At 49.2% G+C, this 24,807-nt stretch overlaps 1 protein-coding gene across 1 annotated transcript; it reads left to right on the top strand.

Moving 5' to 3' along the window:
* Window positions 1–10,520: 10,520 nt before the first annotated feature.
* NRIP3 (nuclear receptor interacting protein 3) lies at window positions 10,521–24,128 on the top strand (the record flags this gene model as incomplete). The annotated part of the gene is made up of 7 exons (XM_082317301.1): window positions 10,521–10,694; window positions 17,542–17,721; window positions 18,456–18,538; window positions 21,912–22,051; window positions 22,474–22,526; window positions 22,627–22,724; window positions 24,113–24,128. 7 exons carry the CDS (start codon window positions 10,521–10,523, stop codon window positions 24,126–24,128), a joined length of 744 nt encoding a protein of 247 aa, XP_082173427.1.
* Between the last annotated feature and the right edge of the window lie 679 nt (window positions 24,129–24,807).

The raw sequence follows: 24,807 nt of genomic DNA, 5'->3' as shown, positions 1-24,807 counted from the left end.
GCAGCAGGGTACCGTCCGCAGGGCTCCCCACGAGAGGGCAGCATGTGGCCCTAAGAAAGAAAAAAAAGCTGTTAAAACCCATGCTGACAAACAGCGATAGGTTTTGGGTTAGGTCTTCGGTAGCAGGAGGCCTAAAAGAGTCTGCTGAAACCTGGGGGCTTCATTAACACAACAGCTCATGGTTTGCTTCTGTCTTCCTGCACAGACGTGTGAACGTACTGAGGAAAAGCATCTTGCTGTCGGGCTGGCTTCAGCAGCTTTGGTGGAATGTGAAGGAGTATTTCCTGGTCCGCTGGCAACCCTCTGCAGGACACGCGCCAAGGAATGAAATGCACTTCTGGGTAGCTGTAACAGGAGCTCCAGGCAGCTTTTCTGAGGGCGTTGGCACTGTTAGCCAAAATACACAATTCAGCTTTTCTTTGTTTAGCAGCTCTTGGTCCCAACCACTGCCTCTGGTCAATCTTTTTGAAGAAGAGGGAGTGATTTTGTAAATGAACTTATATTTTGCATTATTCTATTTCAACCAAATGCAAATATGGGGCCTAGAAAGACCCATGCTGCTGGACCAGATATTGCTACCTCTTCTGATTGCAGTGGGAGGAGACCCTCTTCTGAACTGCATTCTGACTATCGGTCGAGGCCATTCACCCTTCTTTTCCAAATTACTAGTGAGGAAATGTGCAGGTTGCAAGTTGCTGATTTCCAGGCAGAATAAACCTCAAAGGAAGCTGGAGGAAACGGGCTGTGAATGTGTAACTTCAGTTGCTGTTATTTACTTCTGAGAACAGTGAGGGATTCTGGCACTTTGCCCGACCCCATCCCTCTCATGACTCAGTTCTTACAGATGTCAATAATGGACTCTGAACAGTTGTCTTTGGAAATAAAATTGTGTGTATAATCAGCTACTGATTTCCTCCATCATTTCAGGGGAGGTTGCTCAGCTGGACTCCTATCAGCGGTTGGACAGATGACCTTGCGGTAAATTATACCCAAGGTAGGGTAGAAACACCTCAAAGCACAGGTAATCAATAGCATCGTGTGTCTCACCATTCATACCCGCAGTGCACATGCTCCTGCTCCCCTGGGGCAGCTGGCTTCCTTTTCAGACATCGTGTGAGCTAAAGTATCTTTCAGTTGACTAGACTTGAAGGTGGAGATATTTAACCAAACCACAACATGGCAAACAAAACCTCTGTGTTAGGAGAGTTACATTGAAGTACTGTTGACGATTCTGTGCGTTAGCAAATATTAGCACTGAGTATCCAGTAACATGTCTCACTAAATCTTACCCGTTATGAGTTGCTGCAGTTTTGCATGGGCCATGTGGAGGGGGATACAATGGTAGCTCACTTATACTTGCAGCACTTGAGAGTGTTGGAGTCTTGGCTTCGTAAAATAAACATGAGAGCTCCACAGAGGTGAGAGACCCTGTGTTTGACTAACACTGTGGTGACCTCCTCTCTGATGTTGATATAAATCATATTTTTATTTTACATGGATACTGTAAAATATCTAAGCCTCAGATTTTGATTTATCTTAAAGTTCCAAAATAAAGATATTTAAATAATTTGATGAACTCGGGATTTGAATGCTTTAAGCTCCAAAAGTTACATATATATTTTTTTTTCCTAAATTAAAGCATGCAAATCCTGAGTTCATTGCATATTGGTCTGTTGGGAAACCAGAGCAATTCCAGACTTGATAAAGAACCTATACAAAACAACCTACCCCCTCTTCCTCTCCTCTGAAGGAGGGGTGCAAAGCTGTCTTAGATCTGAGCTCCATAAGAAGGTGGAAATATTTGTCACATGAAATCCCTCTATGAATACTCCTTTAACTGGTAGAGGCAGAAGAGGTTCACAGTCAGTCTTTTAGAAAGTATAGTAAGAATGTTGTTCCTTGGTGAATCCCACATTGGCATGAGTTGAAGTAAGCACCCGTTCTCAGGGCTTTGCAGAAGAGCTGGGAAATTCCAGTTCTGTTTAACTCACTTGCTTACTTCATCACTGGAGATACTCTGTCATTTTTGTCACCATTACCTGGTAAACTGGGTATGCCACACAGGAACCTTTCAAAAGGCAATACTGTTTCAGAGCTGACCTGTACTAGTCCTGTTCCAGAAACAAAGTGATGATTTTTTTTTTTTCTTGGTTTTAAATTATGTTCTGAGATTTGTGTTCTCTGGGAGGTAAATTTCACAGAGCTTGCCTGAGGAGTTCCCCCTCACTCTCCCCACGTACTGCTATTCCGGAATCACACCACTCCAAAGCATCTGGAACGAAAAGTGCCTTTGCAGCGGATTTATACTTGGGCAGAGGAACGTTCTCTAGCTAGAAAGGGAGGAAAAGCAGCAAGCTTTTAGAAGGTTTGCATAACTCCTTTCAGGACTAAGAGTTCCCCCCTGTGGCAGGGAGCTTTCAAATACCTGTGCTTCACTGTGCCTGGACGCTTCTAAACCTGCCAGCTCTAAACTTGTCACCCAAAGAGACGAGATTTAAAAGATCCCATCTGCTATATAAGCTGCCGTACTTTTCTTATCTTGTTCCTGCTTAGGCCTTCTTTGTTTACTCTCATCCCCAGCTCAAGTTTCAGCAATGACTTCAGTCCTGTCATTGTGCGGTGAGGACAGAGCGCTGCGCCTGTGGCCTCACACGCTTCCGTAGCACAACATCTTTTATCCTGGAGCCAGCGCACATTTCACACTGATGAAGATACGGGGTTATGGGGAAGATAACCCTGGACGTAACCACCTTGGCTAACAGGAAGCAAGGCGCTTTTTGGATCCCAGTGGAAAATGAATGCGATGTGTTCTTCTCCTGGCCCGTTGTGGGCACCTGCCCGTGGTGCCAGCTGTTTCTGAGAATAATTTATTAGTTTGAAAAGAAAGTACGAGAGAGAAAATGACAACCTATTGTTCCATGTTTGCAGAAATCGATGGGTAAATATTTAAAACATCTTGCTGCCAAGTTAGGATCGGGTCAGTAAACTACTCCCATGACTGTAGCTAGGCATGGATGTCATTCTGGGCATCATGTATCCCCACTGCATCTCCACTAATGTTCGACGTGTTGACTCAAGGAAAAATTTGGCCAGATGCCTTATGATTAATTAGACACACAGATTTAAAAGCAAACACAGATCTGCTAAGTTTCCCAGGGTAATGTATACATTAAGCACTGAAAAGGCTTTGCTTTAGTACTGTTGCTCTTAACAAATACCCCACGTGATTTTGTGTGCATACTGATATTTTCTGTACTAAATAGTGACGTTTCACCATGCTGGGAAGGAGGAGTTTTGCCCAGAGAGCCATCTGCTTGTAATTCCCATTCAGCATGGCATTCAAGCAGGTACTTAAGTGCATTGGTGGATAGAAATGGATTGTTGTGTTGGAGTATTTACACCAAGAATGGACTCCTTTGTGTCCACAAAACACTGAAAGATTGCTGGCTGCTAGTGTAAGTGGGGCTTTGTCACGGGTGCTGTGCAGGGCCTTTGTCCTTGGGCTGAAGAAAGTGAGAAAATTGCTGATGGGGCAAGGAAAATACGTGGGGGGTGAAACCAACGGGCATGTCTCTGTTGGAGCAAATCCAGTGCTGTTCTTCCTCTTGCAATGGCTGTTTATCGGTGTCTTAGATCCTCTGCTTTTTAGGTGTCATTAGTCCAGTGGCTAATGACGGTGAAACATCTCGCAGCTCCCTTGATGTGGGGAGTCCATAACCCCTTTGTTAGGGACAGCTGTGAACTATTTCAAGAAGTCAACAGGAGTAGGCTCAGCAAAATTACGCAGCAGCCCTGTGGGGAGGTGGCCGTTCAGGCCAGCACTCCCTGTAGGTACCATCTGAAGCTCTGGTGTTTAGTTTGTTGTCAAGCTTTACTTTGTCCAGGTGCTCTGAGCTGGGTCTGTGAAGAGACTCGGGATCTTGCTATTGCACAACATCTTTCATTGACTCTAGGATGAGCCAGGGCATCCCAACCGCATTGCTTGACTGTAAATGTGATCTTTTTTCATTGCAGAATCCAGCTGCGAGCCTTTGTCTCCTGCGTCTCCCTGCCCTCTCCTACACCTCAGAGCAAGCACCTCATCCCACCAGCCCCGTGCCTTTTGGGGAGCAACAACAGGCTCCCTGTTATTTCTTTATATCTGGCCTGCCTTAGGAGCTGATGTGAAGAAGAGCAGCGCCCTCTTCCTCCTGCCTTGCAGAGCTCGGAAATCCTGAGCAGCAGCAGCAGCAGCATTCCTGCACGCCTGGCTCTGCTCCTCCTTGGGCTCTGGGTGTCAGGCTTCTGGAAAGTTAGAAAAGGAGCGAGAAAATCGTGTTTGTGTAGTGTGAAATGACTCGCGCTGTTTTAGCCTTAACAAGATCCCTCCTATATCTTTAATGACCTGAATGTAAGATTTATGCCGTGGAATGCCCCAGCAGCAGAGGAAGCCTTCAGCACACAAGCTGCCTTTTGCCGGACAGGAGGGGAAGTGAAATCCCCTGAGGTTTGGGAAGTCTGAATGATGTAGTTATGGTTGGCACTTTGAATATATGTGTAGCTTACTTCAAAATAAATATTTGTATTTCAACTCTAGCATACATGTGGGAGGGTGAGAACTAGCATGTATTAATGTTTCTTAAAGTTAATCGTTTTGAAAATTTTATACTGGAATAATCTTACTGTTGCACAAAATAAAGAGAGGTTAGTGTGGATACAAACCGGGGCGAAGCGTCACCTGCCCTCGACCTGCACCGTTTGCTGCCCACCTGCCCGGGTGGAGTTCCTGAAGAAAGCCAGGTAAGGGACATTTGGGGAGAGAAAGAGATATGAATTTGTCTTTTTGCTTGAGAGGGAAGTTCCCTGGTGTCTTCAGCTCCATGGAAAGCTCTGAAAGACCCAGTGGCCATGTCTGTGTCTGTGTGTGCAGCTGGTTTCGTAGCAGCACCACCTTCTGAGTTGTGCTCGGATCTTGTCTTGGAGGAAACCAGCTAGTGAGTGATGCCAGGGGCACGATCAGCCCTGTTTTCCCCCACCTGTGCGGTGCAGTTCGAGGGACAACAGCCACCATTACATCCGTTAAGGGCTGTGCTTGTTCCTGCTGGTTCCATGATGTGCAGGTAAGGGGAGGCCAGGCTTTCTGTCCCCCACGGCAGCCCCCATGCATATTGTCCTCTTATCTCTGCCCCCGTGCGTGGCAGGTCACCTGCCAGCTTCTCCCTTTCCCCTTGGCACCCTGTCCCAAATCCCCTGCCTGCCCCTTTGCCAGCACATGGAACCCACAGCTGCTTCCCTGGCTCACGTGGGACCTGGAAGGGGCTCAGCCTGTTTTCCCCGTGCAGCACAGTTACCAGCACGGCTTTGCAGGCTCCAGGGGCAGGACCTGTTCTTATGCTCCATCAGCCACAAATAGCTCCTAGCCAGGAGTTGGCTGTCACTGAGGTACGTGGTAGAAGATGCTAGGAAGTGTACCATTTGTTTCCCTGATCAACTCTTCCTGTAGTTTTTGGTTTTTGTTTTGTTTTGTTTTTAGAAGTGTGTTTTAGCCTCTTTAAAACAAGACAAATAAAGGTAAGGGAGCTCTTGTAAGACTTGCCATTTTAACCTCTCAGTTTGACATGTGCAGTTTTTGTGTTCCTGATGCTATTGTCGACCTTTGGTTTCTGTATATGAAGAGGACTAGACAGTGAATTCAGTTCAGTCTCCTATGAGAAGCTGCACAATGTCCAATTCCTCTCCTAGTGTCATCAGTGCCCCCACTCCATGCCTGCTGCCACCAGCTCATGTGCCACACAGAACGTGCACGGGGGAAAGGAGGTTGGACCAGCACCCAGGGTAAACAGGGAGAGCTGCCCCTGGAACAGTTGTCTCCGTGAAGTGCTCGTGCTCGTGATGGGGCCCGCATCCCAGCCCGGGAGGTCCTTTCTCTTGGTCAGCACTGGAAACACAGACAGTGGGTGTACAGTGCCTGTACAAAATGGGCTACATCTCTTGGGAATCTCAACCTGATTCTGCCTTTGTATGCTATAGGATTTCTCCAGCTCTATCTGTAGTCTTTGTCTTGCTACAAGTGATGATTAAGAAGCTCACTAAATCCTTCTGGATTTTTGTGTCCAACCTTTTTAGAAAAAGACTGTTTTCTAGTGTCCAAATTATTTCAGTTATTTGCCTGAGTACGCTAGAGCTGACCCTTATGTATCCTGCACTGATGGACAGAATAACTTATTTTTCTACATCAATTATTGTGGTTTCATTTTCTTGAGTTCTTCACAGTCTTCCCTCTGGAAACTGACTCTTTCTCAAAAGTTTTCTCTTTGTGCTGGGGTAAATTATTCTTTCTGGGACTCTTGCATGCTGCTGCTTCTGTTTCTGTTAAATTATACCACTCTGTCCTTTCTTCTGAGTTTTCTGGGGCATCTCTGCATCTCTTCAGGATATGGCAACCACTAACAAATCACTTCTTTTTAAGGAAAGATGAGAAATCAAAGAAAAGAAAAAAATAAAAAGAACCGACCCACTTCCTGCTTTGCCTGCTGCTGCTTTCCTTTTCCTCAAGGGAAGAGACGAAATGGGGGTGTGAACGAAACTCCGCAGCTCTTCTTACGCTGATTAAGCTGTAAGCGTGACTGGGTACTAAGCCAGTATAAATCGGCTGTAAATGGGGGTATAAAATTGCTGGGGTTTAGCTCAGTCAGTTTACATCACGTGTAAAGCAAATCATGTTTGCAGGCAGGACTCGTGTTGCTTCGTTCTTCCCTGTAGTGTGGCTAATAAGCTCCCGAGCACTGCGTGTCCTCTCCCTCCCTCCAAGGGTGCTTGTGCTGCCGTTCAGCGCTGCCTTCCCCTGTCCCCAGCTGTGATGGCAAAGGGCATGTTGGAAAGGCCGGGGAGAGTAGCATTTCCCTCTGTTTCTCTTTGCAGTGCGTTTGGAAACTGAGGAAAAAAGCACCCCTGTCCTCAGCTTTGCTGGGCCAACAGATGCCCTGGGCGCAGGGCAGAGCCCACTTCAAACATATGGCAGCTTTGCTGGTAGCCGCTGGGGCCACCTGCCTCTGGTCTCCAGCACGTGCTGTCTCCAGCATGTGCCGCCTGTCCGGGCTGGCAGCTACGGGCATCTCGGCTTTCTAGCAGGGCCAGCCTGGCCTGGAGGGGTTTTCTCGATTGCAGCCTTGTGAAGCCTCTTTTTGACATCGGCCTTGACGTTGCACTGTGCAGAGAAACGCGTGTGCTGCTCTGGAGCCAAGAAGGAGCAAGAAAGGTGGTTTTGCTCCTCAGGGCTTTTCTCAAGTAAGGGGCAATGGTCATGCACAGACCTGTCTCCAGTGAGTGGATGGGAATTTTTCTGAAATGTCCCCCTACTTAGACACCCTGCGTAGCAGGGGAGCAATACCCCTGGCTAATCTGTAGCAAACAAATGACCAACTCGGAAGTTAACGACTGGGTTCAAAGTATCCAAACTGAGCCCCTATTTCAGTGTGGATCCTGAGTAATTTGAGCAGATGATTTACTGCTCCTCCCACTTTTGTCTTTCCCAGGATTAAAAATCAAGAGGGGAATTAGGGCCTTTATCTCATTTGTTACTCTTGAGCACTGGGCAGATTTTCTTCTGATCTGTTGGCACAAAGTGCATTTATAACATACAGCAGAAGTGAAATTGTAGGGCTCAGATAAAATGCTTGTTTGCTGAATTAAAACGCAGGCTACAGTCTGGCAGCTGTAGTGTGAGGGGGGCTTTTCATGCTCCGCTTGCTTTTGCAGATTTACTCTTCTTGCCGTAAGCCAGAGCTGACTTGGCATTTGCTACTGTGCCAGGCAGAGTGCTGCTCCTCCACAGAGGTTTTGTATTAAAAATTGTCTCCTGGTTTCAGTGGCAGTCCTTCTGCTTTCTTCTGTGCCTCCTTGCCTTTGGGAGAGCACGGATGTAGTCATATGTCTTTATTTAATCAGTTGGATAAGTGCCAAATAGCTCCCAAGGTGAAAAATAAGGCGCTTTTACCCTCACAAGCATGTTTGCCTGTAGTGGAACAATGGTCCTGTCGTGTAATGAGCCGAGTCAGCGCAGGGGGAAAGATTAAAGATTATATCCCCCTTCAGACTGCCAGCCCTGTTCTCCTTCTGCACGCTGACACGTTCACCGAGCTCGGGCTGGATCACGCGTAATGGCCTTTATGTGAGGCTGTGAAATAATGGGTTTGGGGTTTATTGTATTCTGTGATTTCCCCCCCCCCCCCCCCCCATGTCATGTGAGGAGGGGCTGAACATACACAGTCTGGCCGTGGCTGCAGAGCTCAGTTGTATAAGTTTACCCACAGAGCGTTGCCGCTTTGGCATCACCGCAGCAGCTGGCATCAGCCCTGCTCAGCATCAGCACCACTCCCATGCGAGGACCCAGGGCTGCGGGGTGCTGGTGGTGCGGGCGCTGCTGTCAGCGACCCCCTTGCAAAGGGGCTGCTGCCAGCCTTCAGCACCCTCATGGCAACTGAGCTTTACGTTTAAATGTGCCAAGATAAAGCAGTAGGGCCGCGCTGTTGGGGCTGGCCCGGTTGCATGGGTCACGGTGAGAGGACAGGGCTGGCTGCAGCTCACAGCTGCTGGGGGCTGGATCCTGCCTGGCCCCTTCCCTGCTCAGGCCTTTGCAGCAGCCCGCAGGAGAGGGAGGAAGGAGAAACTGTGGTGCTGCGGCTTAAAGCGACTCTGCCTGCTTGGCGTTTTCATTGCTTTAGGTTTTTTTTTTTTCCTTTTTCCCAATATATCTCAGTTGTTGCAAGGAGAATGTCTTTCCCTTACTGCTTTCAGAGGAAGCCCTGTTTTTCCTCTCTCTCTTCCACGTTACTTCGGGTCTCTTGCTGAAGTATTTTTTTTCCCTGGCCTCCCCTGTCCTTTTCCTGTCAGAGACAGGAGTGTTTCCCTGAAGCTGGCCAAAGGCTGTTGGTGGCTCGGTGAGCGGAAAGCATGAGTCCGGGCTGCGTTGGTGGGGGAGAGCAAAGTGGGGTCAGCACCCCAGCTCCTCCCAAAGGTTAGGAGAGCCCTGGAAGTCAGACGTGGCAAAAATCCTAGGCTAAGCTCTGCTTTTCTTGTGCTTTATCTAGCGCATCAAAGGTGTCTGTTAGTTTAACAGGCACCAAACCCATGTGGGGTGTTTCCAGATCCATACAGCCTCTCTGAGGCAGAGCTGCATTTTCTCCTGCACCTATTCCTTGCAACACATTACCTGTAAAGCAGAAAGTTCAGGTGAGTGCCTGCTGCACCAGCTACACTGCTGGAAGTGTGTGGGCCCTTCTGGGGAAAAAAATAGTCCTGCTAAGAAAACCCCCCTCCCTAAGTATTATATCAATCAGACTTTATGGTATGAAACTGTATTAAGTTTGGTAATGTGTATTAGTTCATGTTATATACTGTAATGTAATGAGGTAGTGGAATTTTACTGGATACTTTGGTATTGTTCATGATTAAGTAAAACAAGTTAAAGGACAGCCCAGCCCCAGAAGTAAGGACTTTGCTTCTTGGAAGCCTAGAGCTGCCCATGAAGCATAAAGGATACCCCTGGAAAACCAAGATAACACCAGCATCCTCACCCTCTAACATGTCTTTGAAACCCTCCCAGCATTGTCTGGTGTCAGAGATAAGTAACTATAGCAAGACTGACTCCAGCGACATTTGGATCAATAGATAAGCAGCAAGAATGATGCAAAACTATAGTTGCTTTGCAAAGTTTTACTCTGATTGGTAATCAGTAGTGTGGATGCTAGTGATTAGTCAAATTGTGCTGTACCTGAACATTTGACAGGTATAGGAACCCTGTGTTAAAACCACATTTGGGATGCCCCAATTTGGCTGGGACAATTTTTGTTGACTGTCCCCCTTCCTGGGGAGTTGAGTAGACAGTGACGATGCAGATTGGTGCCTGCAATGCTTCATTGAGGTCAGTGGCATCCAGAGCCTGCCCTAACCCTGCTGGCCCCAGGCATATGGTAGCAAACCTCAGTGCAGCCAGCTGCATGGTCCATGCAGGGCTGCATCACCCTGGCCCTGTGGGGCAGCAGCATCCAGGACCGCATGGGTGCTGGGCAGCCATCACCCTGCTCCCTATCCAGGCCAAAAAAAGCTGTGCCTTCAGAGGTTGGCCGGGAGGTGCACTAGCTCCTGGGGCTGTTTGCAGCTCTCAAAGCCCCCCAGCAGCCTCATGGGCAGAAAAGAGAGTGCCAGAGCACCGTGCCGCGCTCTCTTTTCTGCCCGTGAGCCTGCTGGGGGGCTTTGAGAGCTGTCGGATGCCTGCGGCTAATTTCGCTTTCAGGAGAGGCAACGAGGAGGAACGGCGCCTATTTATTCCCTTAGACCGAGCCTGAGCTCACCCGCCGTTGTTTGTGCAACGTATTGCAAAGTGCCCAACCCCTCCTTCACTCGGCGGCGCGGCTGGAGTACCTGCTGGTCTCCAAACGTCACCAGGCTCCGGTTATAAAGCGCAGGCGATAGAGCATCTCCCCGGCTCCATCTCTCCAAGAGGCGCATCTTCGCGAAGCAAGCCGTACGCAGGTGGAAAGATGTTTTATTCAGGTATCCTGACAGAGCCGAGTAGAAAAGAAGTGGAGATAAGGGAAGCAGCATCTCTCCGCCAGCAGAGGAGGATGAAGCAGGCTGTTCAGTTTATTCACAAGGATTCTGCAGATCTCCTCCCTCTGGATGGGCTGAAGAAGCTGGGGACTTCAAAAGATACTGTAAGGCTTTATTGTGTTTACTGGCAGGAGGCTTAAGAAGCTGGTAGGGCAGTGTCTATTTTTTTTCTTCGTGCCATTTTTCTGTTAAGAGGAGAAGTTGGTTGCTTGTGGAAATTGATTAAAAAAATGAGGCTTTTGTATGTAAAAGGAGGGGAGTAGAAATATGATGCTAGTTATCACCAGGATTGCTTTTTGCTAGTAGGTGCTTTCAGATGCCTGGCACTTGGATCTAAAAGCTTCTGATTTTTTTTTTTTTTTACATTAAAATGGGATAGTGTTTTCAGTACAAAAATCCTCTCTGAATCAGAGTAAATCAAAATGGCTTCATATAATACATACATATATACACATATGTTTGTGATGTATATATATGCACAACATATAAAAGATTTGGTAAAGTGCAGTCACTAGTACTTCAAAATATAAAACTGCCAAGATTACACTTTGATGAAGGCTTATGCATATTTTTTTTTTAAATGAAGACACATAATTCTAGGTTTTAAATATTTACATATGCAATGATCCGTGTGATCCTGTAGCTGACATACAATATTATTCGTTATGTCCAGGAGCTGGAGAGCGTTTCTAAATATTAATGTGCACAAATGTTTGAGTTTTCTCTAATGGAAAATTTAAGTGTAATATCAAAAGTTCTGATGTAAGGAGCAAAATCTAGAAAATATATCCTACCGAGGAAAGCTCCTTTACTTTTTTTGCCCAATTGTTGCAAAATTCTTGTACCTTGTAACACACAATATTTGCCTTTTTCAATGCTTGACACAGGTTCATTGAAAAAAGTGAATCTTTTTATTTTTAGTGGGGTCATATTGTTCTGTCACAGCCTTCCTCCTCAGCCGGGTTAGGCTTGGCTCTGCCTGGCTGAGATAAGTGGAATGAGTTGACTGTTCTCTGCAGTGTGCATGGAGGTGATTTTTTTGACATCCCAAATGTTTTGCAGTTGTAGGGAGTGAAGTTCCTGCCCAGGGAAAGGCTTGGAGGGAGCTTTCCTGGTCACCATTGAACTGCAGCTCTCAGTCAGGGAGCTACAAACTGCCTTTCAGAGTGTGATGGTGGTGTTATTACTATTATCTGCAGCGTCTAAATAACATGTCATGGCTCAGCAACCCACAGTGTGCAGGGCTGAGACCCTAATGGCAGGGGTTTCTGCTCTACCCAGACAAAAGAGGCAACAGGTAGCAGGAGCCAGGGGCACCGAGCACTGAAGTCCTTGTCCCCACAGCAGCAAGGACCACATTTGGCCCTGGCGCCAGGGGAAGAGCATGGGGCTCCTAGCCATGGCCTTAGTCACAGAAACATCACCGGAGGTTTCTTCCCTGCTCCTGTGCCTGCGCCGGCGCAGCATCACCCCTGCTGCACCCACAGCCCCTGCAAGGAGGGTCTGCGGGGGGGGGGGGGGGGGGGGGAGGGGGGGGCCTCTCTCCAGGGATGTGCCAAAGCCCTGGGGAGGTCCACAGCTCCTGATCCCCTCCAAGGACAAAAAGGAGGCGCGGCGTGGCAGAGGTGCGCTGCCTGCCCCGGCTGCCCTGGCTGTGGTGGGTCTCTGGCCAGGGATGGGGTGAGAACCGAGCTGGTATGGGCCACCCCACTGCAAAACCACCTTGTCTCCACACCACAGCGAGGGGTGATGGGACAGTGGGCACATGTGGCCAGGGCTTGTTTTGGCCACAGCCTCTTGCCCCACAGACATACGGGGAGTCCCCAAAGCGACAGCACTGGCACGTGCTCAGGCCTATTCCCACAGCCCCAGAGAAGATGCCATCAATTTCAGAGTTGTTGCAGTGGGTCATGTTGAACCGAAGCAACGCTGCCAGCATCGCCACGGTCACACCACACATGGCTGGGACAGTAGTGAGCATCGCTTCAAGAGGACCCACCGTGTCTCCCCAGTGCCGTGGCTGCCTGGATGTCACAAGAGTTGTCCCCAGGAGGAGCAGGAGATTGTGCATCTCTGAGACTGGAGAAGCACCAAGAGCCTCCAAAATGTGGGACTCCAACTTGGCATGGCCCTGAACCGAGAGGTCCAGGTCCAGAGAGGTTGAGCTGCGCTGTCAGGACGCCCAGGGCATCAGGGATCTTTGCCCAGGGCGTTTGCATGCCTTTCTTGTGAAGAACTGCACACCTCCTAACAAAGCAGCACGTTTTCGTGTCTAAAGCTGTGTGACAGCTGTGGTGACGTGGGTGGAAGGGCTCTTGACGTGACTGGCATTAGTAACGCAGGGTTTCCCGCGGGGGTTTTCCAGCGGCCTTGGCAGGAGAAGAGAGGAGGTAACAGCTCCCCAGAGACGGGACAGGTGGTGAGGACAGACCCTGTCTGTCAGGGTGACAGCTGGCAGCGACCGCTCCGATTTTGGGGAGAAACCCCCTTCCTTTTGGCCACAGTGCAGGGGGTGCTGCGCAGAGCGAGGCGGCAGCAGGTCACTGGGGCGGGTGTGCTGGCGTCCCCCAGCTTGTGTGCCGTTACTTGGCTCCTGAAGCATCTCTCCTGTGATGCCCTGTATAGGCAGGCTTGATAAATACTTGTTGTAATTATCTATGTTAAGCCTCTAATATTTTTCAGTGTATTATTCTGGGTTGGACCGAACTCTTCTAGCTCCTTGCTCCCTTTATGTATTCCACTTTGTTTGCCTAGTATAAGACCAAACTATAGCATAGCACACATTGAATTTGGCAAATGTAGGGCCGGATATACAGAGCAGAAATGGTTTTGTTTTGATGCCTCACTATTAGCCTCCTCCTTGAAGCCCAGAAAATTGGCATGAGATGGTCATTAGCTGGGATTTGGGCTTCCTGACACCGTAACCGTGACCCCCTGCCTCACCTGGGCAGGGCGTGCTGGCCGTTGGCAGCTCCTCCTCGTGCTCTGACACTTCACCCTCACCCCAAGAGCCGCCAGACCCATTTGGAGGGGCTTTGGCTGAAACAGTCCCACATCACTTTACAAGCTGGGAAACAAAGTTATAAATAGTAATAAAGAACAAAAAAAAAGGCATTTCCTCCTCCCAAAATGCCCTCAGAGCCTCCCCTGGGCCCCTGGGTCCTCAGTGCAGCTCTGGGTGCCCCTGTGGCTCCGTCCCCTGCTCCTGTAGCTGGTGCAACATTGCACTTAATCGCAGTGCCTTCGGTTTTCCCCACTTTCCCACTGTGCACTCCTCGGAGTTTGTTGTGTCTTGGTTAAAATGCAAAAAACTTTGATGTTATGTGCACTTTCTTGGTCAGAGACCTGGCCGCTGCCTGGGCACCCAGGGGGCACAGGGGAGCAGGAGGCATCTCTTATCCCACCTCATCCCCCTGTGAGAGGGGCTGACAGCACCCAAGCACAGGCTGCTGGTAGAAGAGGTGAATTTGGATGAAGGATGGGAAAAAGAGAGAGAAATAAGTTATTTCTTGGGATGAGCTCTGTTGGTGTGTTAAAACTTTTTTTTTTTTTTTTTTTTTTTTTTTACTGTCTAGGTGCAGAAGAGAGGGCAAACCTCCTGAGATGGGTTTGGGGAGGGGAGGAGCTGGCATCTTCCCTGACTTTCATCTCCACCTGCGTGAAACTGTTGTTGATGGGTCTTGTTATCCCCAGAAGCCAAAATAGCAGGAAACCTGCCAGAGAGATGGATACTGCAAGATGCAGTGATGCGCTTGCTTATAGAGAGGAACAAAACTGGACAGCATTATTTGTGGTTTTGACAGACAGTGGTAAACAGGGTCAGTGATAGCTGGTGTCTCCACTCACTTCTTTTAGGTTTCTACTGTCTCAGGGATGGAAAGGGAGATATCTTATGAAAAAAACCCTGGTTTGTATTCATGTTGTGCTGAATGATACTAGGAAATAACTTACACAATGGTATGTAACATTTTATTTTTTTTATAAAACTTTCAACAGTTTTGTGCAATGCATAGAAAGACAGTACCAGATAATCTGGGTTATTTCAAACACTGGTCCTGGCTGTGTGGCCGGCCCGTGCTGGAGGGAGAACATGGCTGCCTTCCCCATCGCTATCATGGGGAGGTTTTCCTCCTCTTCTTCCCTCCCAGACATGGTCTGCTTGCAGTTTTCCAGCAAAATGTGCGTTTTCAAATGTCCCCTGGCACATTATCTGTTTACCAAGTATGTATCCATCACTTGAGTCATCTCCGTGACTAACATCCCTCACTCTGTTGCACACGAGAGTCAAGGGAAATACAAGTTAAAGCAAACTAATTAATAGCCTGAGACAGCATGGTGCTGCAGGGAACCTTTGCAGCCCCCTCTTGCTAGATTATTTCTGTATCGGAGCACAACGTAAGCAACATTTGTCCCCCCGAAGGCAGGATTTGCTGCGCCTTTCAGAAAAGCAAGCGTCAACAAAAGACAGTCTCATTTGTGGTGGTAACTCGTGTTTGCTGGGTGCTGGATTTTTTCCTTTCGGTGATGGATCCCATATAGGATTCATAAAACCACAGCCTGAGAAAACCCACATATGTAACTGGTTAATGATCCATAGGAAAACTTGTAGTAAAAAAATTTACGTTTAAATCAAGGGTAGATGACAGTTAAAATAGCAATGACGAGTGTGCTGGTGACTTGTTCTTCTCCAGCCTGTTCTTTCAAAGGTATTTGGCAATGTGATTGAGGCCAGGCAGATCAGAGCAGCACCCAGACTGTCCTGGGTGATGCCATTCAGAAATTTCTCTCAGTCCTAGCTGAGTGGGGCTGGGCGCGAGGAGGTGACCACTGTGCGACAGGCTGTCTTCTGGCCAGCTGGGAACTTCAGTCTCCTATCATCTCATTTGGTTTCTTTTGATGATGTGAAGAATTAGTCCTGCAGATGTGTGCCTGAGTTGCAGGCAAACATAAAGGGTAAGAAGGACGTGCCATCCACTGTCAGCAAACCCTGGCTTGCACTTTTGCTCAGATGAGGAGCCTTGGAGGTGATCACAGTGCTGACTGTGCACCTACGGCTTCTGCCTCATGTACGGGAGCCCTCACTTCCAAACGGATTTGCTCATCCCTCAGCACAGGGTCCATTACTAGTGGAGCCAGTCTGCCTGCCTTTAATCTAGTTAAGTAATACTGGTTTCTGCTGTTCAGTCTCATTGGGAAGGCAGTGGTCACCAGAGCAGTGCTGGAGCTTTGTTACTTTTTGTGCATGAAGGAGACAGCGCGCTGATTTCTCCCCGCTGCTGGGAGCGTGGCTACGTTATCGGCTTTACCCAGGAGATGCTCTCTAGCATGCTGGTCAGACATAGCACCTGCAACTGAAAATGGTCATGACATTTTATTTCCTTTCAAGTTGCAGGTTGTATGCAGAAATAAGAACAGTCAAAAGTGGGGGAAAAAAGGAGATTATGTGTCCTGGTTATCACTGGTGTTGGCTGCATCTACCCGATCTCATCAGTCAGGTCCAGTTTAACCGCCCGTGTTATGCCGACAGCAGGATCTGAAGCACTACCGTGGTTGCAGTTATTTTAGGATGATGCCAAGTTGCGTTAGCATTTTGTAAGTGCTGTTATTTAACATGCCGCACAGATTATTTTAAAGGCAAGAGTGCACGCTGGCCCACTCAGGGAACCACGGCCCGAGGTTTTCAAAGTTATCCTGATCCCATTGAAATTCCCTCAGTTTGAGGAGGTTTGCTGGTTTAGATGTCTCTGCAGACACACTGGCATATTTAATATGAACACAAAAATTCTGGAATAAGCCAGTAAGAAGGTCTCACTGTGGACAAATTAAAATCAGAAGGAAAGGGCAGTAATGGGGAGGGGGGGGGAGATTAGTTAGGCAGAGAAATGAGCAGATAATCAAGCAGAATCATTTCACTTCCAGCAGAGTATGTGCATCCATCCGTGACGAACATTAAACATAAAAAGGCTTTTGGGAAAGCAGTTGGAGGAGATTTTGAGAGGCAGCATGCTTCTTGCAGAGCAAATGGAAATGACAGAGAAAGCGAGAAGCTGCCACACAAAGCGTTGGGGATTCCCAGGAGAATACCTACCTCAGACGATCTTACCTCTTCCCCCCTCTCCTTTCCCTCCCACAGCATGGCACCCAGGATTGGTCCCATTTACTCACCCTTAGCAGCTAAATACAAATGCGGAGGGAAGAGAGAAGCAAGGCAATTTTAGACCAAATTCTGATCTAAAGGCCAGACCAGGTCTGACAATTGACACCATCTGTAGCTCTCTTCTTGCAGTTGTGCCTTGTTCACTCGCACCTGTAAAAGCCAATGCACAGACACTTAAATCAGCTTCTTAAATTCTGGGTCGATTCATGCAAAGAGCATCACCACGGGTGGAGGCCGGACACAGTATTTCCTATGCCAGCAATGCCAGTGCTCAATGAAAGCATCTGTGTTCATTCAGTAAGTCCCTACACCTTTTTCATACTTAGGTGGTGTGTGTAATTGGAAAGGTAATTTGTTCCCTCTTAACTTTTCACATCACTGCAGAATTTCTGATATCCTTATCAACAGATGAAGGCAATTACGGCTGAAGCACCAGCTTGGAAAAGCCTGACTTGTTTTGATTCCTATATGAAATAAAATCTTGAACTTGAGTTTGGAAAAAGAAAGGCATCCCTCCAAATTCTGGTTAATCTTTTGAAAGGATTATTCCCTTGCCAATACAGAGTAGTTCTCTTTAGTCAAAGCCAGGTAAGCCAGAGCTGGCAGGAGAGCAAATAGAAGTAGGCTAGGAAGAGTACATGTAGTCTGGGAATCAGGGAGAGTGAGACTCTAGGGCACCCCTCCCGTGAGAGCAGCACTGGCCCATGGGCACCACAAGCAGGCTGGTGATGCAGGGCACTTTGTGGCTTTCCTCTGACTTCACCTTGCTCTTCTGTGTGTGTTTTTTCTTAAAGCAACCACACAATATCCTGCAGAAGCGCCTGATGGAGACAAACCTATCAAAATTACGAAGCAGCCGAGGCAGCTGGACTCCAAAGAGTGATATCTCAGCGCAGACCAACAAGCTGAACCAAACCAGACTGGGCAGCTCAGGGAAAACAGAGGATGAGGAGCTCATAGTGGTGAGCTGCCAGGTAACAGTCCCTCCCCAGCCTTCTGGGGGTTTTTCCCCCAAATTTTGTTTCTGACAGCCTCAAGCTATGCTCTTGTTCTCCATGTTTCCTGATTAGGATTGCACTCCACTGGGGCTGTCACAGCTGTGAGGATGCTCTCCCTCTGCAGCTCAGGGCTGCTGTGGCACAGATGCCCACCTGGGTATCACAAAGAAAACTGGTCTGATGGATGTCTTCCCTTGGACATCAGGTTGGAGGGAGTAGCCAGGCTGGAGCAGCATGCTGAAATGCTGCGCAGTAATGAATCATGGCAAATCCCTGTGCTCACAGCCTATTTGTTTTCCTCAAGTGCCATCCCCATCCCTTTTTTCTTTCCCTGAGAGTAATTTCACATTTCTCCTCCTTACCCTCACTCTCTCTTGTATTTTCTGCTCTCCACAATATCCCCTCCTGCCTGGGGCTGCCCCTTGTGCTCTCTGCAGGGGCAAATGCTGCCAGGAAGGGCTCAGGACCCAACACCATGTTGTTAAGTAGCACCACCTTATTCAAAAAGCAGCTCAAGAGCCAACTCGGGTGCCTGGGGTGGACGAGGTGATACCCTGCAGGCACTGAGCGTGTGGTGGAGCAGGGATGGGCTGGCGCAAGGAGATGTTGGCATTTCGGCGGGGACTGGTGTGTGTGGAGCAGAGACCTTGGACACCCTGTGCTCATCCCCCATCCCACGCGTCGTCTCCCATCTCTTCTTGCTCTTGCAGTGTGCGGGGAAGGAGCTGAAGGCCGTGGTGGACACCGGCTCGCAGCACAACCTCATGTCATCTGCCTGCCTGGACAGGCTGGGGTAAATATCCGCTGGATTTCTGTTTTGTGGGAACTTGTGGCACCTGGCAGCACAGGCAGTGCTCCCAGGGCTGGGGCTTCGCTCACGCCAGCGATGGCCATTCTGGAAGGGAGTGCTTTGGGCTGTGCCTGGGCAAGCCCCTGAGCCTCCCATGAAAACCAAATCCTGGCTTATTCTTAAATGTCCTTGCAGGGAACTGAAATCAAAAGCTACTTGTACCAACCTATTCACCTCTGAGTACATCCCTTCAGAGGGCTGGATGCATTTGTATTTTTTCAGTGCCTGCCCGTTTGTCATTCAGTGCCTTGTGAAATAGCTGAAACCCACCCCAGCCCTCGGGTGTCCCTGGGGGGACACCCCTGTCCCCGGGGCAGGTGTGGGGCTGGGTCAGCCCTGCAGGGACCTGGCTGCTGGGCATGCTCCTGCTGGCAGCTGCAGCACTGCTGGCCCCAGCACGGGGTGTAAAGCAGCTGTGCAGTTGTGTACATGCATGTGCTCGAAATTTGGTGTCTGGTGCGGCTCCCAGTAACAGATTACTCCCAGCTGAAGGGAAAGGAAATGTATTTACGCAGTGTTAGAGAGCTGACTGCCAGCCATTTGCAGCAAAACCTCCCGCTGATCTCCGAGGAGCAGGATCAGGCATCAACTCACGGGATATCACGGAGATTGTGGCACTTTATTCCCATGGAGTCATTGCTTTTTATCACCGACTTGCAGTGACTACGCAAAAAACAATTGCAGTTGCTCCCCGAGCACTACTGCATGGCCCTGAATGAATGGTGCCTGTTTTCTGTCCAGACAGTAACTACTTATTTGCACAACAGTGTTTAGCAGCTGGAATGTGGCTGCACTTAGTACAAACGTGTCACAAACGGTGGAGCTGCTCAGCCTAGCTTACACATGATAACAGTGCATTTGGAGGGGTCTCATCTTGCAAGACGCTGTATTGGCTGCTCAACACGTCTGAGTTGCACAGCGATGTTCTGCGACAGTTCGTCTGTGTTACTCGTGTGTCCTGCGTAGTTTTTGCAGCACCAGTCTGCTTCAGCAGTCCCACCTTTCAAAGAGCACTTAAGAAATAGGTTAGAGCCAGTTTCTGCTCTCAGGTTATGGGGATTCCCTCCTGATTTGAACGAGACCACTTTTGTAGCCATCAGCCAGACAGCTGCAGTTAAAAGGCCCATGTCCCTCCCCAGCGTTACTCATCAGCATGAGCGTGCTTTGGTTCCTGCTGGGCAGGACCCCACGGACACCGGGGTGTGCAGGAGCCACATTGTGGGCAGGCAGACAGCGCGGCCAGAGCGACACCCTGTCCTGCACGCGCTGCCAGCCGAGGCGTGCAGCGGGCAGGGCTGCCTTGCAGGCAGCTTCCTGCAGATCCTTTGCTGTTTGTGTTTGCAGGGACAGAAGCTAAAGCCAGATTAACAAAATGGGTTAAAACCAGGGCTTTGATGCCTGGCTGGCTCTGCTGTCGCTGTGGTAGGTCCTGTGCGACAACAGGCACCGCTCCAGGATGTTTTACTTCAAAGCAGTCCAGCGCGTGTGGCCACGATAAAGCACAAGTTTTGTTTAAATCCAGCCCTGGAAAGCAGCAGGGAAGAGGCATGCTAGGCGATTTTGCTCTTGTTCCTGCCGGGGCAGGAGAGGCTCCGCAGTGTGCTTCACCGGGTGCTGCTGCCTGCAGTTGAGGCTGAGCGGCTCTGGGGACGGGCCCTGCTGCTGTGGTCTCTGGGGGCTCAGTACCTAAAAGCAGTGTGTGTGTGCCTGAGGCACAGGCTCAATTCCTCCCTTCTTTTTTAAAATCTTTTTGCATCTTGTTATGCTGCCATTCAAGCTCTTCCCCTTGCCTCTGTGGGAAGCGGTGGGGTTAGCTCTCAGGTTGCTGCAGCATAAGAAATCCCCTGCGGAGGTGTAGGTGCAGCTGTTAGGTGAGCAGCTCTGGTCACTGCACACTGCTGGGGACCTTCTACTTTCAAACCCAACTCCACGATGTGTCACTGCCTCATGCATCAGTGGTTCTCCTCATCTCCCTGCAGTTTCCTGGTTGTTTTTCAGCCACGCATTGCCCATGTGCTATCTGTCTGTCCTTGGGTCAGTCTCAGCTGTGATGAAGCGCTTCCTTGAAGGTGGCTTTACTCTGTCCCCCCCTGCAGCCTCTCTGCAGCCCTGGTCACGCCTCGGAAAACCATATGGGTCAAGGAGCCATCTCCAGCCATATCTCGGCTCTGTTCAGGTCCTGGCTCCAACGCCACAGCCTGCACCCTGCAGTGGGGACAAATGAGGGGAAACAAAGACCACAGCCAAAGACTACATGTCTTCCATTGAGTGGGTAGAGAAACCATTGGAGTTGACTGCACCCAAAAAAGCCACTCCAACCTGTCTTGGGCCAGAGTAAAGCCAGCTCAGGTCCAAGGAGCTCATAAACTTCTGCTTGATATGTTCCCATTGCTTTTTAAGGCCAGTCCCTAAGGGAAGTGGCAGAGGGGACCCAGCTCCTTCTGTCTGCTACCTCTCCTGGTCCTTGTACCTGCGCTAAATGGGGTGCACAATCCCCACCTCAGTCCCAGGGCCTCTGCCTCTGAGGGGCGCTTGTCCCCCCCAGGACGGATGGACAGACACACATACAGGCACTGCTGCAATGCAGCTCAGCAGAAAGGTACCTCTAATACCAAAAAGCAATACAGCTTTTACCCGAGGGAGAAATCACCACCTTGAATTGCCTTTCTATTAGATTCTCAGTTTAGAAGAGAAACTGAAGCTAAATAATCAGTGTTGTCAGACTAGTTCATGAGCCGTAGATAGAAGAAATGACTGTACCTGAGATATCCCTGACGCCCTTTTTTCCTTTTCTTGGGCTGAATGTGATTGATCTGTCCCCATTTCCTCTGAATAAACCCAGCAGCAGCACCTGCTGACAAGCATGGATCAGGCGCACTGCCCCGGGTGTGAGGCATGGGGACACAGTGTCAGTGGCTCCACTGGTGGGAGCTGGAGTGGAGTATCCCTTTCTTACACCCACACTGCATTAGAAGCAATTTTAGATCAGCAGCTTCCCCAAGTCTTGAGGAAATGCAGGAAAAAAGATTCCTCAGGTAAAAAGCAAAATCCAGTAAGAAGCTCTGCTTGGAGCAAGGGCTGATGCGACCCCAGGGCTGCATCGTGGGTCATGCTATGGTCTGACATGGGTGTAGGCTGCTGGCTGTATGCAGAGCATCACAGAAAACCTGCCAAGAAAGCAGCTTTCCAGTAACGGTACAGTAATACAAGCAAGCTAAGAGCACTTCAGATGTAAGTACCCTCCAAATGCTGTTTGCTCTTTGCCGGAGCAGCTGAACCATGGCTGTTTCATGTCAGAAGTGTTTTCAATGCACAGGTTAAAGGAGCATCTCAAAGCACTCCCTGGTGACGACGAGATGGTTTCATTGCCGTACAAGGTGAGGGCGATCGGCCAGATCGAGCACCTGGCCGTCACAGTGGGAGCGGTCCCTGTAGAGTGCACTGCCCTCGTCGTGGGTGAGTGTGTGTGTGTGCTCCTCTGGTCCTCCGGGTACGGGCTGGGGCTCTACGCTCTCTTACCCCAGGGGGAAAAATGAAGCTTCAGAAACACGTTAAAATTAAAACAGAAATACTGCTTTTCTGCAGAAAAAGTCCCTGTTTGGCCCTTTGGAGGGAGGGAGGGAGAGAGGATGCGTTCAGCAGGGCTGTGCTGGCGGCACCAGGCTCACGCTCTGCCGTGCCGATGGAGCGACCATTGTATCTCCCTGCATGCACATCTGCCTGCCCTCGCTTGATCGTATTCCCCTCTGGAGTAACTCAGTCCCTTTATAAGCAGGGTTTTATTTAGCAGAGCAGCTGTGAAGGAAGGATGGAGTCACTGACAAAAAGTGCGGGAGAACATTTTTTAATCTATAAATCTGAATGTTCCTATTTTTCAGAAGACAATGAGAAACCCTTCTCCTTTGGGCTGCAGACACTGAAATCTCTGAAGGTAGGGGTTTTCCAGCAGGGCTTTTGCCCCCTGCTGGGGGAGCTGGGACCGCTGTGAATTGCAGTTTTCCCTCTTACCTAAAGGCATTTTTTCTCTACAGTGTGTCATAAACATGGAGAAGCACCATCTTGTTCTCGGGAAGACGGACAGGGAAGAAATCCCATTTGTGAGCAGCAGCAGTGCTGCGGCAGGAGAGCAGTAAGTTGGCCGGGGAGGTGAGCTGCGTGTGCGCTGCTGAGCCTGATGGCAGTGCTCCCCGGCAGGAGCCCCCAACCCTTGCTGCAGGTGAGCGAGAGCTCACCGGCACTGGCAGAAATTGTTTTCATCAGCTCATTGAGTTTTGAAAAAGAATGCCTGGCTTTTTCAGCAGCCGCCTTCAGCTTTTACTGCTTTTTTTTTCCGGTAAGCATTGTACAGCAATGGGGGTGTCGGAAAAGACAGGCACAGGGCAACGCCTTAGGAAATGTAGTTTTTGGAGGTCACTTGGAAGACTCCTTGAGCATTGCTTTGAGAGTGTTCCCAAACAAACCTTCTTCTGGAAAATATTTACGAAGCAAGGCAAATAAACCCACATGAATATTTTGCAAAGTGCGGGAGAGAGAGATCCTGGCTGGAGATAAGTGTTGCTGCTTCTCCCCACGTTTCGCTGGCTGCCCTCCTGCCAGCTGCTCCTGATGTCCTGGACTTTTTCAACCTTATCTCCCTATAGAAAGAGAAATCTGTGCTGTCCGCTCTGGTACCTTCTAAACGTGTGTAGCTTGTGCGGCTGGCTCTGCAGGCAGGCAGCAGGCAGGGCAATCCCCCTCCTTCCAGGCACTGCGTGGGGCTCCTCCTCACTGAGCACTGTGAAAAAGAGACATATCACTGGCTCCTGCCTCTGACTTATGAAACCAGCAGGCGATAGGTGCCTGGAAGGGGGATTTGCACTTATGTGCCTCTCTGGCTTCGCAGACAGCGCTTGTGGTTGCTCAGTGATGAACACTGCAGATACAGCCATCTAAAAAATGTTTGCTCACTCCATAAGAAAGCGTCTTCAGCAAATGATGTAGGGCAGCACCTTCTTTAGCTGCCTGTCATGACCAGCCACAGTCATTTTGGACATCCTGCAGCCCCCATGCAGGTCAAGCCTGCTGTGCTGGGCAACACCGAGGTCGAGGAGCCTGGGTGGGAGCGGGGAAGGAGCAGACCTTCCTCAGCTAATTGTATTTGTGCTCCCTGGGGAGTACGAGGGGTGTACGCACTAGTGCAGGGCGTCAGGACAAGAGCACACGTGCACCCGCCGTGTGCCCAGGGCACCGACCCGCTCCATGCCCAGGACAGCCGCTGGTCATGGGTGCTGCCAGCGCGTGAGCCCAGGGAGTGCCCGGTACGGCACCGCGGGGAGACCATGCTGCAGCGCCAAACCACAGGATGTTTTCCCTGCCTCCTTTGAAATAGGGATGCGAGAGGCATAGTGTAGTTCTGTCGTCACTGCAGTGATGATTGTTTCTTGGTACTGCATTCAAGGCCAAATTTTGCTGCTCCCCCCCCCCCCCCCCCCCCGAAAAATGCCTGTTTTATTGAATGTCTTTTCCTTCCTGTTTCAGCAGTTCGGAGGCATAAAGAGAAATTGAAACACCGTCCCCGCACAAGAGCTTGATATGAAAGAATTCCTGTGCAGCTGTTCCAGATGAAACAGCAGCGTGCTGCTTTGAAAACATTTATACTAGGCTACAGCTTGAGTAGAGCTAAATGAAATCCTGTTCAGTAGCCAGTAATTTAGAGATATTGTCATGTTTATCTATGGGTTTTGAGAAACAAACGTGTGCTTATTTTCTGGACTTTTCTATATAGTGTCCTCTTTATTACAAACAGTTGGGAAAACCTTATGAATTTCTTCTGATGAGAAAAATACTTTTATAGTGGCCTCGTATGAGTAATTGTATTTAGTTGTGATTAGAGGCTATCAGAATGAAATTTTTATTCATGATTTTTCCAGGGGCTAAGCATTTATATTCACTTAATTGATATTGCCACATTCAAATGGCCATTACCAGGAAGTTACTCAGAGTAAAATAACAATGCTAATACCACCTAGGAATTATAGCTCATCCTGTTAGCATAGTATTGTTGCCATGTAATTAGGGATGCAACTGCTGGCTTGATGAGAAAGAGCAATTACAGAATTATTAATGGGTTATAGGCTTCTCTGCAGTGGCTTGGCAGAAGCACAGAAACAGGATTTGGGAGGGCTCCTGGGGTGATCTCCCGCAGCCCTCAGCTCACCGTGGGGCTGGCGCTG

This window comes from Platalea leucorodia, assembly GCF_965183815.1.
Source record: "Platalea leucorodia genome assembly, chromosome: 7".
NCBI classification, from domain to species: Eukaryota; Metazoa; Chordata; class Aves; order Pelecaniformes; family Threskiornithidae; genus Platalea; species Platalea leucorodia.
Note: the sequence above shows the minus strand (reverse complement) of the source record. Positions and strands in the feature narration are given on the sequence as shown.